At 34.1% G+C, this 24,580-nt stretch overlaps 1 protein-coding gene across 8 annotated transcripts in view; it reads right to left on the bottom strand.

Moving 5' to 3' along the window:
* LOC133198984 (transcription factor 4-like) overlaps positions 1-24,580 on the bottom strand; it is a 59,046-nt gene that overhangs the window by 4,404 nt on the left and 30,062 nt on the right. For 3 of the 8 annotated variants that reach the window (XM_061334881.1, XM_061334885.1, XM_061334887.1), the window contains exons 9-18: positions 18,257-18,353; positions 15,869-16,125; positions 11,322-11,495; positions 10,904-10,979; positions 10,280-10,362; positions 6,004-6,225; positions 3,217-3,265; positions 2,647-2,800; positions 2,273-2,362; positions 1,629-1,774 (exon numbers count right to left, since the gene is read on the bottom strand). In XM_061334881.1, coding sequence (XP_061190865.1) covers positions 1,629-1,774; positions 2,273-2,362; positions 2,647-2,800; positions 3,217-3,265; positions 6,004-6,225; positions 10,280-10,362; positions 10,904-10,979; positions 11,322-11,495; positions 15,869-16,125; positions 18,257-18,353 — 1,348 coding nt within the window. Of the gene's footprint in view, positions 1-609; positions 756-1,145; positions 1,292-1,628; positions 1,775-2,272; positions 2,363-2,646; positions 2,801-3,216; positions 3,266-6,003; positions 6,226-10,279; positions 10,363-10,903; positions 10,980-11,321; positions 11,496-15,868; positions 16,126-18,256; positions 18,354-24,580 lie in introns of all 8 variants that reach the window. The other 5 variants (XM_061334882.1, XM_061334888.1, XM_061334883.1 and 2 more) reach the window with 4 other exon arrangements.

The raw sequence follows: 24,580 nt of genomic DNA, 5'->3' as shown, positions 1-24,580 counted from the left end.
CAAGTTTTTATATCACTTTCATTGCATTCATGCAATTAATGTCCAATATCGGCAACATCCTCATTTCTGAAATACAAAATAAAACTTGTCAAGGACACATGAGAGAAAGCATGGCATCAAGGACAGTAACTCCCTTATCTCAACAGGGGCAGCAACTCCCCTACTGCTACACCCCTCCCCCCTTATCTCTCTTGTACACCCCTTCTCACCCTTCACCTCCCTTTTAAGCACCCGGCCAAACTACCACGTCGTTGATGTACAACAGTTTTGTATATGCAGGAACATAAATTGTATAAAATTCAAAGCAGGAACATGTAGGGTTAATACAGTGCTCTGTACTGGTTATTGATTGTGAAGCAGCCACACTCAAGACAAAGATTAATCACCACTAAAAATAGATTCAACAACTACACAAACAAAGTCCCTCTAATCCAACATTGTTCATCCAGAACACATTTTCCAATGAAAAACTGGTGCATGATGCATATGTATACTATCTGGCCTTTGTGAATGAAATGCATATGGAGCATTATCTATTACAACTGATACAAAGCAGAGAGATGACATGTTATATGTAATGTACTTATGTAATATGTCTGCGACACCAACCTCTCACTTGGTGCTCAAGGGAGGTAATTACATTTACGGCGTGTTGCAAGATCATCAGCTTGGTTAACGGTTGACTGGTCCCAGAATGCAATGCCACCATCTGTCCCAGTTCTTTGAACGCGTCATTTATATCTCTCACCCGAATCCTGCAAAAACCGTAACACAGGAGACATCAACCTACTGCCTAACATTATGTCTACGTCACTGATGCAATCTTTTGTACAGAGTTATCTACCCTTGATAACCAGCTAAGTCTCTCTCTCCTATCTCCCCCAATTCTTCTTGTCATTGGGAAAATGGGAAAACAGGTGCAATGCACAGAAAAAAGTTGTGAAATAATCTATCCCTCTATTTTACTTTTACCCCCAGCTTTTTTACAAAACATTTTATCAAAGGCCTGTGAATGAGGGGTTTTACTTTCAAAACAAAGGGAAGTAACTCTGCATTGCTGACTGGTTTTCCCATCATCCCCTTGTCCAAGTGTCCTTGACCCTGAAATAAAATCCAGTGTGAATGTAAGGGGCGCAAGTACCGACCTCTCACTTGCTGCTCCAGGTTCGTTATAATGTTTACTGCATGCTGAAGAATCATTAGCTTGGTTAAGGGCTGATTAGACCCTGATTGGAGGGACACCATTTCACCAAGCTCTTTGAAGGCTTCGTTTATGTCATGAACACGGATCCTGAAAATCAGAAAATCTTGTCAATTTCACCTTTAACTTAACCTTTCAACCCTGGGTCTCCCAAATGTTACACATTCACCATTTTCCAAAACCCTCATCCTTAACTAACTTTCACCAAGTGTTTCTAAAATCATGTTTTTAAATTTTTACATATTTTTCTTTCACTTAATTGACTAGTTCTTGTTACAAATTTCTACGAATTTGCCAGAATTTCCAAAATAAGACTAGAGCACTTGTCCAAATGTTGTTTTAGCCCTTGGTGTGTTATCTAAGAACATTGTCTTGTGCTTGGTGAATGTTGACCTTGAGGTTGCCAGGTGACCTGTGACCTCCTCACCTCTGACCTGCTGTTCTAAGGAGGATATGACATGAACAGCGTGCTGTAGTATCATCACCTTGGTAAGGGGCTGGGTAGACCCCGACTGTAGCGCCACCATCTGACCCAGTTCTTTGAAAGCTTCATTTATGTCACGTACACGAACTCTACAGGGACAAAGTGCACAGGTACAATAGGCTCTTGTAAGCTCTTTATTTAGAAATAGGGGCTCAAGATCTATATATATATATATATATGTATATGTGGGTCATTAACATCCCCTCAAAATGTGTGGTTCTAATTCCTTTTTTGTCAAAGTTTTAGCCCTCAAAGTCCAACAGCTCATCAATGTACATACACAGTAAAAATATCTTACACTATGGCCTTCCATCATGTTATCAGAAATTTCTTTATTGTTTAAAAAATTTATCCCCATGCAGAAATGTACAGCCACACGAAGTTAAATACATTAAGTTTACCAAGAAAAGTAACTAAATCCCTCACAGAAGAAAAAACATTAAATAAACAAGTTCAATATTCCCTCTATATAAAATTTCTCGGCAAATTTTAAGTTACTGTAAAAAGATTTTAAATATTTTTGCCATACTTAAAACAGTTTCCCGAGTTAGGTATTTTTTTTTTTGTAAATTAGTATATGATCGTACCTTTCTCTGGCATTGTTGGCTTGACGGCGAACTTTTTCCCGCTCCGCCTTGGTCTCTGGGGATTCATCTTCATCGTTGGGTTCACTTCTTCTGTAACAACACATGGGCATTTTACACATCATATCATAGCACTTCAAACCAATCACTCATTGGAAATCATTCTTGTTCAATATTCAAATATGATTTTTTTTTAAAAATAAATCTTGAAAGTTACAGAAAGTTCAGACACATGCATTTTATAAGGTTTTAAATAAATATTCTTTCTTATAAATAACAACAAAAAAATATGCAGTCAATAGAGGGTTCAAATTATAAATTTATATCTTTTTCACTTTCATCTACCAGATTTAAGATACCCTGCCCCCAGTACTTACCGTGACCTCTTGCTGGGAGGACCATTGCTTCCTCCTGGGGAGGTCACATTGCTCTTTGATCCCTCCCCAGAACTGTCCCCCTTGTTTGAGTCCCCATCAATTTTGTCCAATTTCTCCTCCTTCAGAGTTAAGTTACTTTTCTCAGAGGAAGCACCTGCAAGGAAAAAATAGACAGTGATTACCTCCCTTTCTTTTTACAATGTACAGAAAGTCTGGTTAATCCAAATGTTTGTGTTCCTAAGCAAATTGTCAAGGTTAATGAAGTGTCCAGATTACTCAGAATACTTTTTAATTGAAATATAGAAATGTTATTTCTGTTCTCTACAAATTTTGTCCAGAAAATGAAATGGTAGAATTACTATCATCCGGATTGAGGAAATTCCACTGCATGTTTACTTTTTTCATTTATCCCAAGCTTTTACTTTTTAGTCAATTCTTCATAAACGTCAAATATCATGCAAAAATTAATCATTTGGGAAGATTTAGATATAATTTTAAATCTTTGCTCGGTAAATCAAAACTGAACTTGCGATTAGCAGATGAATCTTGAACAAAATGTTTAACACTCACCATCTAAATTCTTGGGCTCTGAATTGTCTGACATGTTGTGGTGACTCCCCTGAAAATCAGAAACACAAAACCTAAAAATTCATTTTCCACATATACCTCCAACACTGCTGAAAAGTGTGGCAAACAGTTAACTTTTTTTAACTACATGAAAGATATAAAATCTAAAAATTCATAAAAACATTATCTTCATGTTAAGAACCCAAACATTTTCAGTTCATGAATATCTGACATCTATCTATGAATAACAGCTCTGGTTCATTTTTTTTTTTAAATACATTAATCTCATTTCTTGAAGTTATAAATCTTGTTTTCAGATAGTGATTTTTCCTCCATTTGTACACATCTTGAAAGATGTGAAAAACAGCCAATCTCCAGCAAACTCAGCATCTGGAGAAAACTTTGACATTACCCTTTTTATCATCCCAAAACTCTTCATGCTCGACTTGCTCTCCTGTTTCATTATTTAGAACTAAAAACTTCCCTCCATCAGAAAACGTGCCCAACATTTCAGAATAACACATGTAGCAGAAACACACCTCTACTGATAAGCTCTCCAGAAATGGAGGTAAGAAAAGCATAGTAGCATGTGTTGTACCTCACAGATGATGACATAACCATTTCTTGTTTATCTGTTGAATGCATTCTTAAAACTTGTAATGCAAAGATACATTTACTCCACAATATATACTGCATTCTTTCCCAGCAAGAGTAAATTGTTTGGCAGATCTACACAATTACTCTTTCATACATGGAGGTAAAAAAAAAAAATGTCTTAACCATATAACCTTCCGCAAGTGGAACAAGAATTGAAATAAAATAAACAAACTTTCTGTCCAATCCTAAATATAATATTAAATGTATGCACCTTAGAAAACATTAACAGTAAATTATGAAAGCAGAAAATGTAAATCAAAACTTACAAATGGCCAAACTCTCTTCAGAGCTCCAGGCTTACTGTATGAGGAAATGCTAAAGAGATTTTCCTTCAACATTATTACTGAAAAATTCTGCAATTCAATTCCACTTGTATGTTTCTCTCCCTTAAGGAAACTGGTGCCTTAGAGTTTGCTACCAGCCTATATACACCAAACATGCAGCACAAATGATGGATTACCAATATTAATTAAAATTCAAATCAAATCAGGAGTCGAGAATCAAGGTCACAGAACATAAAGAAAAAAAAAAGAACCATTTCCTCCATATTGCTATTGTCACCATGTACTCACATGCTTCTGAGACTGCTAAATAACCGTGAAGAGTTGGGGGTGGTATAATTAGATGGAATGATTAATGAGGCATCAATCTTGGATCAAAGAGGGTCACCAGACATTTTCTGTTGTCATTATGGCGCCTGACATTTTTCAGTAACATGGTTTAGATTCCAAAGTTAGAGTTGATGCAGAATGCTTTATATGATTTTGGTTCCCTATGATGACATTTAGTCAACTTAGATGCAAATTCTTAAAACTTTTGACATGTAAAGATCCTTAAACAGGATACAGTTCTAATTAAGTCCAGCTATTAATAATTTCTGTAATTATTTGCACAAAGAATCAGTTTTTCACTTGAAGGGAAAAAAGGCCTGAGCAAAGATTCATTTACATATGGTGAGCAATAAATTTAAAAGTATATCTTCTTTCATCACAGAGAATGTCTAGTCGTTGGAGAGAAAAAAAGGACAGCATTCAAATCTAATGCAGCATTTCTCAATGTGAACATTATATCAAAAAATTTTTAACCATTAATTTGCACTGAATGAATTTTTTTTTGTTCCAAGCTTCTTTGAAAAATAAATGTTCGATATATATTGGTAATTCTTTTTTGCTAATCAAAACAAAATGATGATGAAAAGGTAAAAAATAATCAAACTGTTCCACCAGAATTTTTATATTTTCCTTCAACATAGGAAGTTGATTCAATAGCGTAAAGGTTATTCATAAATCAGCAAATTTACAATATTATTAACAAAAGAATAAATTAATCTTTTCACCAGAAGTAATTTTTAAACTTCATCAAACCCTCTTTAAAATCTTAATGATTATCAACCACAAACTTTTTTCCCTTATCTCCATACTTTTGCTAAACACTGTCAAACCCTAATATCACATTAACAAACCACAAACTGTCAAATCCTTGAAAAAAAAAGAAAACTTCAAATGAAACAAAATCCAACAAAGAGCTTTTTTCTTGTACATGATATAAGGCCTTCTAGGTATGAAATCTATTTTTTTTTTTAAACTCAGAGAATCAAGAGAGGCTATTATCAAAAATATGTAAAGCCAAATTTGTGACTAGGAATGGTTTTTTATACCACATCCTAAGAATGTTCTCTCAACACACACACATAAACATAAAAATTTCCACAAAACTCATACTCTATATCCTTGATTGTTCCTCAAAAGTGCTTAAAAAATTCTACATCTTCTATTGCTCCTTACAAGAGCTTAGGAATTTCTACATGATCCATGTCCTATTTCCTCAACTGCTCCTCACAAGAGCTTAAAACATTCTACAAGACCCATGTCCTATCTTCTCAACTGCTCCTCACAAGAGCTTAAAACATTCACAAGACCCATGTCCTATCTTCTCAACTGCTCCTCACAAGAGCTTAAAACATTCTACAAGACCCATGTCCTATTGCTCCTCACAAGAGCTTAAAACATTCTACATGACCCATGTCCTACTGCTCCTCTCAAGAGCTTAGAAAATTCTACATGACCCATGTCCTATCTTCTAGACTGCCCCTCACTTCTACAAGTGTACAAGACTTGTGTACTATTTACTTACCATTTGGTCCACATGACCAGACAACCCGATTCCTGTGTAACTGGACATTCCACTCATTCCATTAGGATGGCTGCCACCAGAGTGCATCATGGACAGATTTTGGTGACCACCACCTGCTGCGGCAGCCGCAGCAGCAGCAGCCAGACCCGCCATCTGTGGTTCCCCAGCGTGGTGCCGTAAAACGTGTATGGCGTCATCCAGTCTTTCCTCCATACGACTTTGCTGAAATAAAAAAAAATCACATTAAAATATCAGAAACACATGCATATTAAAAAGAATTAATAATGTCAAGAAATTTTAGTGATGAAAAAAATAATTTCCCTTCAGTAAAATTCAATGGTTGAATATTGTTGATTCTTTATTTTATTTACCCAATTGTGGTCTTTTTTTCAGAAGTTGTTTATACATATATATCTCCTATTTCCTATGCCAGCATTGAACAAAAATTATATAATATTGAAAAGTGGCAAGATTGCGGAAAGCATGGGGAAATGTTCAAGTCCCAAAAAGACTGTGGTTCATATCTCATTTAGAATAATTTGTTACTTTAAGGGGAAAAGCTTTTTTTCTTCAGGAAATTGAAAAATATAAAACATTAAATGACCATATCTAAAATAAGCATTCTATTTCACAATAAAATGATTGATGTATTCTTTGAATTGTTTTTGGTAAAATGTCTATTTTCAGGACTACTTGGAGACAATTCTGTAATTCTATAGCACCTGTCTGACTTTTAATTACACACACTAAAAAAATTAACAAGTTCCATCCCATCCAAAAATATAATTGCAACCCGAAGTCAATTTACTGTGTCGAATATAGAGTGATACGGAACTCATAAGTGCTTCTTTTTTACAAATCTGTCATTCAAAATTTTCCCAGAAGTTTTTTTCCATCTACTCAGTAGCCTTAAAGTTCTGCGATAAATTTAATACATTTACATAATGGCTGACATATATACATTTAGACAAAGAATTGTCTTTATCCCTGGCTGCTTTTGGAAATAAGGCGCGTCATTTGTCAACCCAGAAAACAGATATAGAAAAAGGTAATATCTTCATCGTAAACTAGCTCAAAGGACTGCGATTCAGTTTGGAAATATTTCAAGAGATGTTAGGTTTATTTACATTTTCAGTACAAAGAATGTATTCCAAACATGCATGGTGTACACGCCTTGTTATAAATATACCAATTCTGAGAATTCATTCTGATTCAAGAACCAAACTTTCAGCTAAGGTGAACCAAGTATATTTCAAAATGTAAAAATATGAAAATTTCCCCTGTTACATATACAGGTATATCAATTCCTCGAATTTACTTTGGTTCAAGGACAAACTTTGAAATTGACTTAATATAACAATATTGATGTTTTATTGATGGATATTATATACAATAATGATGTTTATGTACATGTTTAGGAATTCCAATTTGAAAATGATTAAGTGATGAGAGCAATAAAACCATCAGAATCCATTATGCAAATTAGATTCCAAAGACAAAAATGATAAATATGAATTCAATGATATATGATTTTTTCATATTTATGACCTTTTAGAAACATGACCTAAATATTTTGACTTTTAATGATGGCATGATAATAGAGAAATATTGGTCTCAAATCTCAGTTAATAATTGGATCTTTATGGTTTGGTAGTTCTTTATCAAACTTCAAATTGCATTTTTCTTTGAAAGAGGGGAGGGAGGGAAGAAGTGGTGTTTAGTTGTCATTTTTAATAATGTTACTACTCAAAGTGCATTTCCCAGGGTATACGTGAACTATGTTGAATAAAATAAGTCTTTTGTGGTGAAGCATACATGTATAGTTGTTTTTTGATTTTTTTTCTTTTTTTTGCATAAACTGGAATAAAAATTAAAGATTTCCAAATTTCCTTCATGCAAAAAATGAAGACGCAAAGTTCTCACAAAATGATACCAAATTAGCAAAGCGTTTTTTTTAAAATGCACAACAAAGGTGTTAAAAAGCCTCTGCATAATGAAGATTAATTGTTAGGGGAAAATGAAAACCGTGAAACCCCCTACCTCGGTCACAACATGCTCACGCAGAACGTGAATAGCATCGTCCAGCCTCTCTTCCATTCTGCTGGGCTGTGATTGGTTAATTCAAAAAGTGCAGTTAGTCACATGCAAAAGTCACCATAACAACACAGAGATCAATAGTGGTAAATGAGAAATATGGAAAAAGAGAGAAGAACTAATTAGACCCTTCAGTTATAATTCATTCCTACTGCCTTTATTTCAAAATGTTGAAATGTTACAATTTAAAAAGCTAAAAGAACAAGCTGGTTGTGTGGGTTTTTGTTTCAATAAAAAAAAAATGAATTCTCTTGGTGGTGTTGATTTTACCAATTCTTTTCTATAGTGGAAAGGGAAAGGGGGGGGGGGTCTAAAAATCTATAAAATCAGTGGTGTTCAACCCACCTCATTAAAATTTTACTAGAGTAGCCCTAGTTTGAATAATACTGGTGGACCCTTATGTCCCACTTATACAGAACCTTTCTGTACTTTATTCATTTCAAAAGCTCCATATGTAGGCTACAACTCACCCTATTAATGATTAATGATTGACCCTCGTGCAAGAATATTTCTAACATTCTGCCTAGCTTTTGAATACTTAAAGTACAAAGTCTCTATATTTGTACCTAAACGAGAGTTTGATGGTAATTTTAACTTCCACCTCCATAATTAATAGGCAATCCTTGTACACATAGTTTTTTTTTTTTACACTAATTAACTTTATCATTATTTCTAGATTGACTTACATTTTATTGACCCCAAACTAAAAACCAGAAAAATTGCTCTTTTTCAACACAAAACTAATTTATAGTTTATTTTTACAGAGTTGAACAAGATGAAATTTTCCGATGTGTGGTATACATGAAAGGTAAATTATTCTCCCTATTTTTACCAGTTGTCTCCTCTTCAGTGCAAGACAACTGCTGAAAAATTGCAAATCTGTGGTGGTGCTGTTAGACAAAATTCATTTGAGTTTTCCAACATTTATATTTACCCTGAATGTGGCCAAGTTCTGTGTACCAACTAGGAAATGTCCAGTGTACAAACCCCCTTCCCCCTTATCCACCCAATCTTTGACCATCAACACTGACATATATACACATGACTTTCAAATATGTTCAAGATTAGCTATGTTGAATCTTTTTTTCCTGAACATTCTGAAAAGAAGCTGACCTTTTCAGCAACAATTTATTTAAAAACTATCTCGAGTGCATAAAAAATGCAATTTTAAAAAGATAGGCAGTTGTTTAGAAAATTTACTAATGAATTTCTAAAATCCCTCATTCTTCCAGCCCAGCACTAACAAGGATAGAAATCATGGAATGAAAATGATCATTTGCTATGTCCATGTAACAGTAAGTGATTTAATGCACAACAGTTACATGAACTGAAAGAAATAGAAGCTAAAGGTACAGTAGATCACCAAATTTTCATCTTATTTTCACCTGATAGCCATTTGTTATTCACAAGCAGGACAAAGTTTTCACTCATTTTGGTGATTGTTGTATTTAGTCTTCTAATAATACAAATGTATGCGAGAATAAATTTCTTAGAGCAAACAGTCTTGTGTAATTTTAGCGAAAATGAGAATTCTCTTGAATAAAAAAGCAATTTACAGTATGTTAGCGTTTTCTTCTCCCTGAATCTAGAAAGTGAATGACAATGATTTGTGATGATTTCAGTTAATGGGAACTCAGGATAACAAACTAACAGGCACTAATAGACAGATGAAATGTTTGGGGTTCAACTAAGTGTTTAATCAGTAGAGTGTATCACTCACTCGGTCAAGGAACCCCCCCCCCCCCCCCCAAATTTTTATGGCTATAAGTCTGGCAATGGCATGTAATTCCCTGATTTTGTAATTTGCTTGTTGATTTTTAGTTAAGAGAAAAACATGCAGTAAATCAAATGGCAGAGATTGACTTATTACATTACTACTACAATAAATGATTTCAATGTTGCAAAGATGAAAATATTTCAGCAGACATGAATGATAGATTTGTTATACACATGAGGAGCACAGATGAAAAATGTATTTCTCTATTAAAGAAAAATTGTTCAAGCTGGGAAAGGAATTGAATTAACATCTGTGCCTGACCTGAAGGAACATTGTAAACACCAAATTCATGGTGTGACAAAACCCCTCCAGATAAGGCAAAGGATATCAACAGATACACATACACCCATATCTGTAAATGTGCAAGGGACATGCCATGACCCAAGGTGCATGCTGGGAACTTACCAGAGAATGGAGGGGGTTCCCCCCTTCAAAGTGGGGCGAGGTAGAAGATTGTGTAGTTGGCCTCTGCCACTGGCTTGATGATCCTACAACACATAAACATGCAAATATATATAAACAGTCATCTTTCTTTATATTAAAAAATCATTTTAAATGTCTTATTGCATTTCATCACGCTTACTCCCTATGTAGAGTGGATATAGCTCATAGGATAACGTCTTCATATCCACGGTAGCGATGTCTCAATGATTATTGTGTGAATTTGATCAGGTCAAATATTGTGGATTTACTTATATAAAACTGTGTAAAACATGGGAAAAATGATCTCTCATGGTTTGTAGTTAGTTATAGGGTTTTTTTTTTTCATCACTCATGTTTTTATCCCCTTGCCAAAGCTCGGGAATAATAACACGCAACTTGTCGGACAAAAAATCATATCCAGCCACAAACCATGGGAGATCCTATATTTATCATTATTCTTACATTTTCCAGTGAGTAATTTTTCAATCATGTTTTCAAGAAAGTGTAAATTTGGTGCAGATAAGGGTCATAGGGTGGCAGAAAAAATGTTTTTTTTACCACCCTTTATACCTACTATGATCCAGTGGGGTGGATCTAACAGCTTACCTGGGGGTGGTGATGATACTGGGGTGGAGGGATTTGAACCATAGCTACTATTTGTATGATCTGTTGGCGAATATATCTGAAAAAAAAATCAGCAGGTTACATTGTGAACAGCAAAACAAAAAAATCAATATAGCATGCAAATCATGACAACAATTTTTCAAATAGATCTATAAAATTTTGAATATTTTTTCTCATTATGATTGATTAATTCAGCAAGTCTTGATATTGAATAATTTTTACCTCACAATGACTGAAAAATGCAACAATTCCTTTTATTCCTGAAAAACTGTCATCTCGTTACAAAGCTATGACTTAAATTTTATCGAGTCCAGTTGATATAAGTGTATGGTAAATACCCCATACTAATAGACGCGAGAGCTCTACTATTGGCATTCCCTGTTTGGGACCCCATACTTACAGATGCGAGAGCTTTGTTGATGGCGTCCCCCGTCTGAGACCCCTGGGCGCCGCCATTGACGGTTGGTGAGGGTGAGGAGTATGTGGTGGTCGGGATGGTGGTGCCTGGCCGGAATGTTGACATGGGTGGTAGACCCAGGTTATCCTGCTGTGAGGGGGGAACGGTGGGGTAACCCTGAAAAAGGATATAAAATCTATAAATATATTTGAGGAGGGGACAGCGGGGTACTCTGTAAAATGAATTAAAATCTAAAAAATAGCTATTAGGGGGTACAGTGGGGTAACCCTGAAAAAGGACATAAAATCTATAAATACATTTGAGGAGGGGACAGTGGGATACTCTGAAAAAAGGTAATAAAATCTAAAAATAGCTATTAGGGGGTGTACAGTGGGGTTACCATGTAAAAGAACCCAGAATCTATAGTTGTGAAGAAAGGGAACAAAACTTTGGGAGAGAGAATAATTAAAATTACAATGAGTAGAGGGTACATGGGGTAACCTTTAAAACAGTCATTAGAATCTACAAATACTCAAGCTAGAGAATTCTGGAAATTATATGATCAGGATTGTCCTTGCATATGGATAGGAACTATTTTTTTTATTATCCTGAGAGGGTCATTAGTAGTTACAATGGTTTTCTGAGCCTTCATAGATTGTCAAACTGAGATACTTCTGTATTTTTTTCCTCTTGCTTATAAACCAAATATAGTTCACTCAACAGACATAAAAATTATGGAAGGAAAGAGCACAAACTGATTGTGTACAAAATGCTTTTCCAAGCTTCACAGGCTCTAAAACATGCAGGGACTTTAAATTACAGATTTTAGGCCACATAAATTTAAAATTTAGATTCTCATCCTAATTTGCTTAAAAATTGGGGCGGGTGGGCGGATTTTATTTTTTATTTTTTATAGTTGAAAGTATCAACAAAACATTCGTACTCATAATTTTTATACCATGTTAATGACAATATGAATAGATTTTATTGTTTTCATATTCTTTTAAATATCTACAGACTGAAGATTCTTGCTATAGAAAATTAAAATATTTATAGTTTTATTAACAAATTATCTAGTACACAGATACGGCACACGCCAAATAAAATGAGGTGCTGATCCTAATAAATTGCATATGCATGTTTTCTCATCGGCCTTTCCCCAAATACCTTATAGTCTTACCAACAACTCCTTCTGTTCTGTGTGATATATCACAGATTTCCACTGTCCTCCTAAATTCAATCGTTCTTGAGACTTGACATGTTCGACATAAAAATGTATCATATTTGCAAAACAGGATTGTGTAAATCTGTAAAATATTCTACTGAAAAGCCTAGGCCTGAACAGTTTTAAGGTTTTATACATTTCCTTAGCACTATTATTCTCTAAAGTCTTTGGATGATGTTTATTTTTTTTTTTAATGCAAAATCACATATAACCATGATAACTGGAGATCGGTTGACCATGTGTCATTTTCTTCGCCTGTTTTTACTTCGTTAAAATCTCATTAAAAACTTGTTCATGCCAGTGATGGTATCTAGATCAGTACTAGATGTGTTTATGTTATTTTTGCTTTTCTGCCTTCTCTATACTGACAAATTATGTTTACCTTACATATTTAAACTGCTTTTATTGCTGATTTCTCTCCATTCTTCACATAGTTTTTTTTGCTATAAATAGCGCCACGTGACTTTTAATACAGACGGGAGATAACTCTTAAATTTTGACCCAGATTCTTGCTGAATAAAAATAAATGAAAATAATACGTTTGACACTCAAAAAGCAAAATAAAAAACAACGGGGCGGGGCACTTTGAGAGGGGCGGGCGGGGATGAGAATCTAAAGATTAATTTTACCTGGCCTTACCCTAACAAAATTATTGTTTCATAAATTTGGTTTTTAATCCATTAAGATTCCCCTTTTGATCACAGAACTGGGAATTTGCCAAAGAAAATAAACACTGAAATTTTTCTGCCTGGAGGGTCACATTTAGAATTTAATGTTGCCATAGGAACCATTTTTATTTTACTACCAGCTTTATTTTGCTTTCAATTAAGGAGTCTTGCACAGATTCATCAAGATTTCAGAGATTTCTCAAGGACATCATATTCATTTGAAATATATTTTCAAAGACGTCAGTTAAAAAAAAAAAGACTTATCATGTATTACTAGTCTGCAACAATTATTGCCTAAAAAAAAATTTAAAAGTTTGAAAGGTGAATTTTTTATTTGGATCTTCCTACACAGAACATAAAATTACGGGAATTATCTGCCATCTGGTTTTGGGGCTTTGGATAAAAATTGTACACAGTGAGTAACCAGCCTCTTCATAACCATGGCAACAGGATGCTACATGTCAATGGAAATAAATGACCCTTCCCAGCATGCCCCTGTCAGATTCACTCAAGCGGAAACCAGAAATCACTGACAAGGCCACAAATCTCCCAATTAAATTTATTTTTGTAGCACAGATCACATTTATCATATCCCAATTAAATTTTTAGAGTTACATTAATCACTTTATGCAATCTAATTGAAGCCTGAACACCATAAACTGAGAACAGACTTCAGTCAAAATTTTTTATTGTTGATTTTTATTATAAAATGTTTTTTGTGTTTCAGAAGTTGCAGTTTTTTATCATGTATAAAATTCAAATAAAAAAAACAAATGATAAAAATTTTGCTCGGTTATCACAATTATTTCAAAAGTTGTTCTCAGTTTATAGACTCTGAAATCAAAATTTAATACAAGTGGTACATTTCAAATTTTATATTCATATTTCCAGCTTAGATTCATTTGCAATCAAAACATGCTTTGCCATCTTAATTTTTTTCTCTGAAATATTTATCTATAATTATACACAAAATTAATGTACTTCCAAATCTGATAAAAAAAATTTCAAGTAACTGTTTGAATACTAAAGACGACTAGCTTTGCATAAAATTCTGGTAATTCTTTATCAAGAATTCCAAAAGAAAGCTCAAAATAAATATATAGGTCACCATCAAGAGGATAGGACAAAGTTTGGTAAAGCAATGCATAGCAATGACTGTCAAAAACTCTCAGTTTCTATCGACGCAATTTTCTTTTCTAGGTAAAGAATACTTGCTAGGTTTTATATCAGATATATATTCTATATTCTCATAAAAGTAGCACTTTTGAATCCGGAAATCCCAATACAATCATCATAACATTATTCAATTACACAGAACAAGAATTTCCCATTGGTTGTTTTCGTTGATAGTTTTATCACTTTCATGAATTGACAGTCTACATAAAAGATTCCACTTCAAACAAATATGAACTGCCATAAACAAATGTAACTTAGTGTATGAGCATACAAAAAATTTATAAATTACATACAGGGGTCCTATGACATGGTATAAGAAAATAATCCTTAAAATTTCCCTTATTTCAATCAACTAGTTAATGTATACAGCAAGGGTTGTTGATTACGGCTGATGTAAGACAAAGTGCAGCAATATTTACAATTTCATATGACCGTCCGATTATAATAAAAAATTTCTCAACCTCCTCTTATCTTTATTTAAATATATCCCATTCAACACCTTAAAGTTTCATATTTCATTATCTGATTTTATTTTAGGTAATTTTTAATTCCTTCAGAAAGCTCTCCATGTACATACACAGTACGTTATGATATTAATTTTGATTAGTTTCAAGTAAAAACTGGCTCTATATCACTGAAACACTGTTAATTAAAATCATAAAGTACAAAAAAGTTAATTAAACTGTGAAAAATGTTATTCCAAATCAGTTAATTACAGTATTTCCTTCAGATAACTAATTAACTTTAGTGCTAAAGGCAGGATCCTTAAAAAATAAGCATGGTTACTCGTGTTTGATACAGCGGCAGTGAGCATGATGCAAAAAGGCAGTAAAAAATAAATACTTGGCATGAACAATGATTGTATTTTATTCTTTAAATGTGCTAGTATTTTGTTGTTTACAATAACTGAACACTGTCTCTTTTGTATTTTTAAACTTCACATTAGACAGCCAAAAAATTAAATATTGAAAAATTACTAGCATTAAGAAAGCCCAAGCTAAATTAAATTTCCCCACATGAAACCTAGCAATACTAACTGATTCATCTTTATATCAACAAAATAATTTGAAAACCAAAATAATACCTATTACACTGAAGGCTAAGGTTTCAAAACTTCCCTTTATTTCCTACAAAATTTGGTCCTAAATTTCTTTACCTCCATATTATTCAAAAATTCAATCTACCTATGCCTATGGTAAGAGGTAAAGACCCCACCTATGAATACATGATTCCATCATTTAGCGTATGCCATTTGTTTAAAACCTTAGTTACCCTAATTCCAGATCTTTTGCATTAACACTGTATTACAACAAAATGTCTTAAAAAGCTGTCAGCTGCTATGTTGCTAGCCTAAGGCAAGCTAACTGGGCAGATTTTTGCACACTGCATATCACCTCAGAATCCAAACCTTAGAGATATGTGGTATGACTATGCAGAATGTGATAATGACAGAGTACATTGCTACGCACTGCAGTACCAACCTGTTGTGGGGGGATCCTGGAGGACGTGGAAGAAGACGGGCTGTTCCCCAGCCACTGGGCGACCATCACGCCGGGAGAGTGACGCATCTCTGAACCCCCGGCTGCGGGAGAGGATCTTACCATGTCGTGAGGGTGATGCATGTTGGGATATGCTTGAGAATGATGACTGTTGCCTGGCAACATTGAAGGATATGTGGAAGAAGGAGGAAGTCCATTACTGGCTGACCATGGGTCAGGTGTGTTCTGACCAGGTCCATCTACAGAAAAAAAAAAACAAGGGTAAAAGCTGGAAATTACAGTAAAATCCAATCATAACATCAAAAAAACCATTTAATCTTCCAAATCTCTAAAACTGATAGCTTTAATACCCTGGATATATGTCAAAGCGAAATGGAAGTCCCAACCAATTTTTCTGTATGTATATCTCAAAAAGTTTTTTTCTCAGCCCCATGAAGTTTCCAGATAACTATGATTCACTGTATACTTAATACAGACAGACACACCAACCAAGAAAAATTATTTTGAAAACATCCCTCGATCCTACAAATACAGCATGTTTTACAATCTTCAGAAACAAGTCTCTCCTTATAAAATTGAATATTTTGGATCAGATGTTGTGCTGTATATAAAACAATGAAAGCAGCTTAAAGATTTGGCCATTTTTTTTTTAAAAGAAATTTCAGGATATGGGCAATTTCATGTCATCATGATGCATTGACTAGCAAGAAAAATTTTCAAAAGAATGCAGTTAACAAAGGTCCAAGTAAAAATTTAATGCATTATCAACTAAACCAGAGCAGTTTTGATTTTTTTTTAAAAATTCACAGGGCCAAAAAAAAGGCTGCAAGTGACCCTTGTTCTTTCCTTGACAAAGTGACATCTGCAAGACTGCATGTACTTATTTCTGACATAAATAACCTATAATAATCCATACTGAATGTAATGTATTCCAGAAACATTTTTCCATGAAAGAATTTATGACAATGATAATTATATACACTGCACTTTTGATGCCTTTTACTCCCACTTGAAACAATAAAATTACACCAAACTCATTAATAAATAACCCATCAAATTCATAAATCAAACTTAAGTTACCCGACCGGTGACAATTATTCAGCATGATCATAATAAAATTTTACATACACTACATTATTATTCAGATTGACACTGCATCAAAAGGTACATGTATAAAGTAATCCAATATTGTCACATAATTTAAAAGAAATGTACAGATATAAAATTCAATATTTAATGAAGTCTGAATCTAAATTTGCCCAGTTATATTGGTGCAGACTGACAAATAACTAGTAGTTAAGAAAGGCCCAAATTTGTTCGATGAGGGACTTTTGTCAAAAAGAGCACCCACTCCAAAAACCCTTTTGTAATTATACAATATACCAGAATGTTCTTCAAAAAATTGTGTTGTTGAGTTAGAGATGTGACAAAATTATTTTAGACCTCATCAAAAAGATTGAGAATTTTTCACTCTCTAAAGCAGATGTTTTAAAGAAAACAAAAAGAACATTAAGAACTTATTTTAATAGCTTATGTCTGATCCTTTGGCTTGTTGAAAGACCTCTATCAAAAAGTTTCATCAGAATTTCTTTTTATCATTAGTGTCACTGTGGGGTTGGGTAGGGGGGAGGAGGGGTGTTGACTATGACATAAATAGTGGGTACAGTAGTAGAAGTCTTGGAAATTCAGAACATTTGGTTGGGTGATGTTTTTTTTTTTTTTTTTTTTTTTTGGGGGGGGGGGGGGGGGGGGGGGCTGAATATCATGCTTAATGTTACCTGGCATGTGGTGTAGCATATTTCCATGTCTGTGTGTGTGAGTGGGGGGGGGGGGGTGGTGGTGGTAGTGGATATTTAAATGTCAATATTTATTTTCCCGGCACGATGTAAGAGTCTTTGGAGAACACTACGGTGAGTGATTTCTTCTGTTTGGGGAAGGGGGGTTTAGGAGGTGAAAGGGGGTTTGAACATCACATTTACTTACCTGGCATGTAGTAAGAGTCCTTGGAAATAATACTGGGTTACATAACACGTGTGTTTCTTTCTGTGTTTGAGGGGTTGGGGAGATGGGGAGGGGATGATAATGTCACATTTACCTGGCATGTAGTAGGAGTCCTTGGAGAACATTAGGTTGGGTGGTCACATTTATTTACCTGGCATATAGTAAGAGTCCTTGGAGAACATTGGGTTGGGTGATGTGTGTTTGTTTGTTTGGGGTGGGTGGGCTGGGTGGGGTGGGGGGTTAATGTCACATTTATTTACCTGGCATGTAGTAAGAGTCCTTGGAGAACATTGGGTTGGGTGATGTGTGTTTGTTTGTTTGGGGTGGGTGGGCTGGGTGGGGTGGGGGGTTAATGTCACATTAATTTACCTGGCATGTAGTAAGAGTCCTTGGAGAACATTGGGTTGGGTGATGTGTGATATCGATTTCCAGAATCATTGTACTCCTCTGGACTAGAGGGATACATCTATAATAGAACAGAATTATAACAGAGTATTTCAGATTTCATATACAACGACACAACTATATAGTAAACACATCTAAATATATCCATCTGTTAGCTTTTAATCTGAAATCAAAATATCTGTGGAAAATCTCTCACAGATGATTGTAAGTTCCATTTATAATTTATTTAAACTATAAGCATTGTCCATACAGAGTTTAAAGACTAGCAATTTATTAATTATTCCAAAAATAATTTTTAACCTTTCAAAAAAAAAAAAACTCATTCAAAACATTATTACATAAACACAGTGTTAATAACATGGTGGATTATTCAATGAGAATTGGAGTTTCCCTATAAAATCAAGCAGTCTGTCAATTCTATAGATTGCCTTATCAGTTCATCAGGAGCTCTGAACATTCATCATTCTCAAAGAACCCTTCATTTTTATTTTTATCTAGGGTTCGGTCAGGATAACCATAGCCTACCTTTATTTTTACCCTGGGAGGGAAATAAATACAGATCTACACTTATCAAATACACATGTAAATGTCAGATCTCATTCAGCCACCTTCAAAAAAATATCCTTATTTTTGGATCACAATTTTTTACTATCATGAAATCAAGTCTTATCTACATGGGTATATTGCAGTTCATTAACATTGAGGATTGGCTACTCCAGAGCAAGTTTTGTTTGGAGAGACAATGGAGAAAGCAATTGTCAAGTACAGAGAGACCCTGGTACAGGTTCGATCCTTGTCAAATGCCAATCAATAAGCCTCAATGGAAATACTGATTTTTTTTTTTAAGTGATTTGTGTCAAACACTGCAAGTTTTATGTGAATTAGCCGAGATTTATTCAGGAAAAAAAGGTAAAAGCAAGGACAAAGAAAACTTGTATGCACTTAGTACATTCTCCTTTTTCAGAAATGTCTATCTCTGGCTATTATTAATTTTATATACAAGTGCAATCCAGTTTTTAAGGGGGAGAGAGGGCATCAAAATTACACTTCAGTAAATTATTTGACAATCATTAGGAAAAAGTCTTTTCTATAAGAATTTGTACCCTCAACTTTGTACTGCTAGACAGACAAGAAATTCATAAAACCCAAAATGCTAAAAGGTGTAAAAACACCTGGTATCTTCTAATTAACTTGATTAAGAAAACTACCAAAAAATCAACAGCAAGCTTTCCAGAGAAAATCCAAACCACATGTGATCTACCAAGATTTTCACCTTCTCCGCTAAGCAGCAAACCCCCAATTCTTTGAAGTTTTCAAATTGGATCAAAATTTGAGCAAGTGAATAATAAACTCCAGGCCCAGGGGAGGCTGAGAAAGGCTTTGAGCTGTTGGCACTAAATAATGCTGAGCATTTGTATCAACAGAAATAGTCAAGTTTTTAGTGGCGAATTCACACCTATTTCAGCAGATTATTACACACCGTTAATTGGATTCACATGGAGGAAAAGCTAAAACTTGAAATCCAATACGAATAAAGGGTCTAGAAACCACGAAACAGATCTAAAGCCTACGGTTTATTAAATAAAAAATGATTTAATTTTAATAAATTATAGTAATGTAAACAAGAATTAAAATAAAAATTGGATAAAGTTAAATATAAAAGTGAACAAAGACTTTTATCAATATCAATAACACTATACCAATACAACTTCAGAAGTATGTACTCAAAATGAGTGTGATCAGTAGGTTTTTTTTTTTTTTTTTTTACCTTTTTGTCCACATTGCCAAGATTATTCAGGGGGTAAAAGATCATACAAATTATGGGTAACTTGGGAGAGCAGGCAGTTCAGATACCAATGAATAAAATAAACAATCATTTTTCAACATAATGAACAGATAAACTAGATCACTTAGATTGATGATAAAAGAACCCTCCAATCTTCAACACTGAAGTTATGTGCAAAACAGTATTCCAAGTCAATCACGAAAAATATAAATTTTTGAAGCAAATGCTGGTAAACTATAAATTATTACTTAGACACACAAATTTGTACACTGGAGATATGAAAAACTGCATGTTCATGATCAATTCTTTACTTGATTCCAATTTCAAAACATTTTGAAAATCAAGACTGTTTGTGTGCGTGTGTACTCACCGACACCCCTGCCACTTTGGTGGGCAGGTACATCCCTAGGGGTGGGGGAAGGTAGGGGTATGTACAATACATCCGCCTGTAAAAGTCTCTTCTGGAATCCAGATTGAATGTTTGTGCCAACTTCACACCCAAAAAATTTCAATTTCAAACTTCACAAATCACAAGTTATCTATTTACTCTACCGACTACCATAGAAGGGCTGTTATTATTGCCCCTTCAATCAAAGTACTGCAAGTACTGAATGATTCCTTTTGTTGGATGATGTTGTATAAAGAATATTATTTCACCTTTTTCTTTATGAAGTCTCTATGTTTCATGTTTTATTTTAAAGAAAATTCTTGAAAATTACAAAAAAAAAAGTTTCTTATAAAATTCCTTGGGTGCTCAGGTGATACAATGTCTTCAAGGATAAAAAAGCACTTCTGTACAAGATTCTTGGCATGAAACTAAATTATTAATTAATTTTCTTCTTTTCCACATCGGCTGCTTATAAATAGCAAAAAAAAAAAAAAAAAAAAAAAAAAAAAAAATTTTGATACCCTCTCAAGCTATGATATGTTGATTAATTACAAAATTCCATTTGCCACTATTCCTAAGCAAGAGTTAATGATAACTTCTGTTAAAATCCACCTTCATTTCAAATTCTGCTTCATATATTTTGCACTCCTTCATACACACCAAAAATGTACATTTCATCAACGTCCAACTACAACATAAAATCCACACAATAACTATTTCTATCCATTGAACAAGATAAAAAATAATGATGTTGTTCCATTTAGAACTGCATAGGGAGAACAGCTTTTAAATCATCCAATTCTTCCTACAAATGTGCTTCCACAAAAATCCGATCCAAAGGAAACTCGACATACAGTTGATGGAAAAAAAAAATTTCAAACTTTCAATAACATCCAATCAAATTAAACTTTGTAAGATTCCTATAGACACTGTTACAAGGTGTGAGAAAAATCTGTGAAGTTTAGAAGGAAACGCTCTCAATGGAGTAGCAGCTTCGGCCCTGAAACAAGCTATTTCAACAAGACTGTATGTTTTAACATCTGTCACTGATTAGCCATTAAAAATTCTCAACAGTTTTCTGGAGAAAACGGTTATAAGTAGCAGGCTATACATGTGCTTCAGCACATGCTCTGTGTCTACATATCTACCTGTTATATGAATACATCTACCTGTTCACACAACTTCCTTTTGTACATTAACTTTTCACAGATATACTCCTAAGATTATATATGGTTTTAAAAAAAAACAAAACAAAAACTACAAATTTCAAAATGATCAATTTTATATATCAGCATAATTAAACTATATTTATTTAACATTTCCTTTGAAATATTAAAATTAACATTAAGTTAAAATTAGAATTAACCATAAAACAGAATTCATGAGAATAATATTCTGATATGCCAATGCAGGTTGTGTAACTTTGTCATTCTGTTTATATCTATTAAAATATAAAACCACACAAAAAAATCCTATTCCTGTCTATTGTCAAGGTGTACAACAAAATTCAAAATGTGCTAGAAAAAGCGTTCAAGAATTTTTACTGTTCCACCTGTTAATGGTCCAGCTACGAGAATTTTACCCAAATGCCTTGATGGAAACTTCTAGAGCATTTGTTTTAAGTTTGGGCATCAAGGTTATATCTCATTAAATGTTAAATTTTGTCATAATTTTAATAGATAAGATAAATTAGCAAAAGAAAAACCCTCAAGGCTCAAAAGTCGGTATTACATAATAGAATCCAGATGAGTTTTCAAGGTTAATGCTGCAAAGTTTATCACCACATGAGAGCTAAAGACCTTCAGAGTTAATAAATTATTCTGGGCACCAAGTTTTGTATTTTTTCCCCAGCATTCTTTAAAAAAAAAAAAAAAAGGCAAAAATACAACAAATTTGCCAAAATGCAGAAATTTCTCAGAAATAATTATCTGAAAATAGATGCAACAAATTTCATCATAGGATAATTGCCACAATGAATATTTTCCTTTTTTTTTCTTTTTGACATATTAGAACCCTCAATCCCTTGGGGAAAAAAGACCACATTTATCAGAAACATATTTCTGACATTTTTTTTATTGGTTCAATATAACTTGTACATAAATCTCACTGCCTGTGAAACATTAAGTGGTATATCGCCCCCTGTGGGGGGCTGAAAAGATAATATCGCACTTCTCCAAGACTTGGCACCTGAAAAGAACCATCAGCTGCATTTGAATTACCCCACCACCAGAAATCTAGCAGCCTGTCTATGTATTCTTACACCTTCTGTATTTATAAACTCTGATTTATACACCAGATAAGTTACATCATGTTTATCTAAATGGGTGTGAGGGGTTTCTTGCCTGCAATTTTTAACAAAGTATTTCCGTTACACGGAATGTAAATTATCGGACCTAGGTATTACGAATTTTTTGGTGTAGGGATTTTGTGCTAGATATGAGCAATTCAGTTTATAATAAACTTGGCAAAGAAACACGGATCAGGTCATTGTAACTTGATCATAGATAGGCCACGGTTTTGTTTTTTTTTCTTGAAAGAAACAATGTTCTTACTAAGACTGGAGAAAAACAAGCATATGTAAGAAGATGCAAACAAAAGAAATATTGCTTTGATTGCAGTGTTATGGAGAGTGAAAAGACAAGGGCTAGCCAAGATACAGAGCAACACATCAGAAAGATTTATAGACAGTGAGAGATACAGATTCCTTACTAGAACTACAAATTATCAAACTTGCTACAACTACAAACAACATCCATCTAATCCCTGATGTTCCAGTCAGGGAATCATTGAACTGAGCTCAGTTCAAAAGACCAATCAGAAACTTAGCTCAGTAAAAAGACCAACCAGAAACTGACCTCAGTAAGGTGTCCAGTCAGAAACAGACCTTAGTTAGGTGACCAATCAGAAACTGGCCTCAGTTAGGTGACCAATCAGAAACAGGCCTTAGTTAGGTGACCAATCAGAAACAGACCTTAGCTGACCAATCAGAAACAGACCTCAGTTAGGTGACCAATCAAAAACTGACCTGTGATAAAAGACAATCAGAAACTGACCTCATTTAAAAGACCAATCAGAAACAGACCTGTTAAAATACCAATAAGAAACTGACCTCAGTTTAAATTCTAATCAGAAACTGACCTCAGCTTAAAAGACTAACCTCAGTTAATTCATCAATCAGAAATTAGCTGTCCCATTTCTAATTAATTCCAATTTGCTTCTTTATAATGGCCAAGTCTGAGAAATAATGAATGTTTAAGAGCAGTTGTGTGGTCTGTTATCCTGTTACACAAACTTTTAATTAAGACCTGACATACCATGTGGTCTCGCTCTCCCCTCAATGAAATTCTTATGTCTGGAAGCCATCAACAGACAGCCTGGAAGTTTCACTTCCCTTGGGAGTTTTTTTTTCCTCTATGGAGTAATGCATTTGTAATGGTTATTGAGAGATTTCCTCTGGTTTAACACCACAGAGTCATTAAAATTAACTTCACACTCTTATAGCTTTAAAGTTTTAGGTTCTCTCTATAATAAATGCCTACCAGCATTATAAGCACTAGCAGAAAGGGGAACTGGTTTATTACCCAATATGATGTATCTCTTTCTTAGTATAGCCTTGCAGCAATGCTGTGAAAACATAGAGCAGCATTTATAATCTTAAAAATTTTATAATTTTCTCTAAGACTATAATGCCTGTGCAACAAATATATGGAAAAGATTACTTTCATTAAAGATTTCATACTGAAAAACAAAATTCATTGAATACCATCAAGCTGCTGGTCTAAAACCTGTGAACATCTTAAACTTTACCTCATATCTTTATAAGCTGTATCAATGTCTAATGAGTAAGATGCAGTCAAATACAAAATGTACTGGTCTTTCCGATCAGACCTTAATAACGAAGGTTCCGTAAAGCAGTAGGGTCTAGCACAATTAAATCCCTCACTGCTATAGCCCTAAACTCCATGGATAGGTCAAGATTCATAGCACTTCACCTGAAGCAGTTGACATCTCTATACGAGTGAAAAATTCTTTGAAATGGATGTTAATCAACAATTGATCAATCAAAAAAAGAACTGTTACTTACCATACCCCCGGGTCTGAGGGGTCGGGGGTA

Source organism: Saccostrea echinata, unplaced genomic scaffold (assembly GCF_033153115.1).
Source record: "Saccostrea echinata isolate AGI-Se365-2 ecotype Australia unplaced genomic scaffold, CSIRO_AGI_Sech_v1 ptg000033l, whole genome shotgun sequence".
NCBI classification, from domain to species: Eukaryota; Metazoa; Mollusca; class Bivalvia; order Ostreida; family Ostreidae; genus Saccostrea; species Saccostrea echinata.
This window is presented reverse-complemented; position numbering and strand designations above follow the sequence as displayed.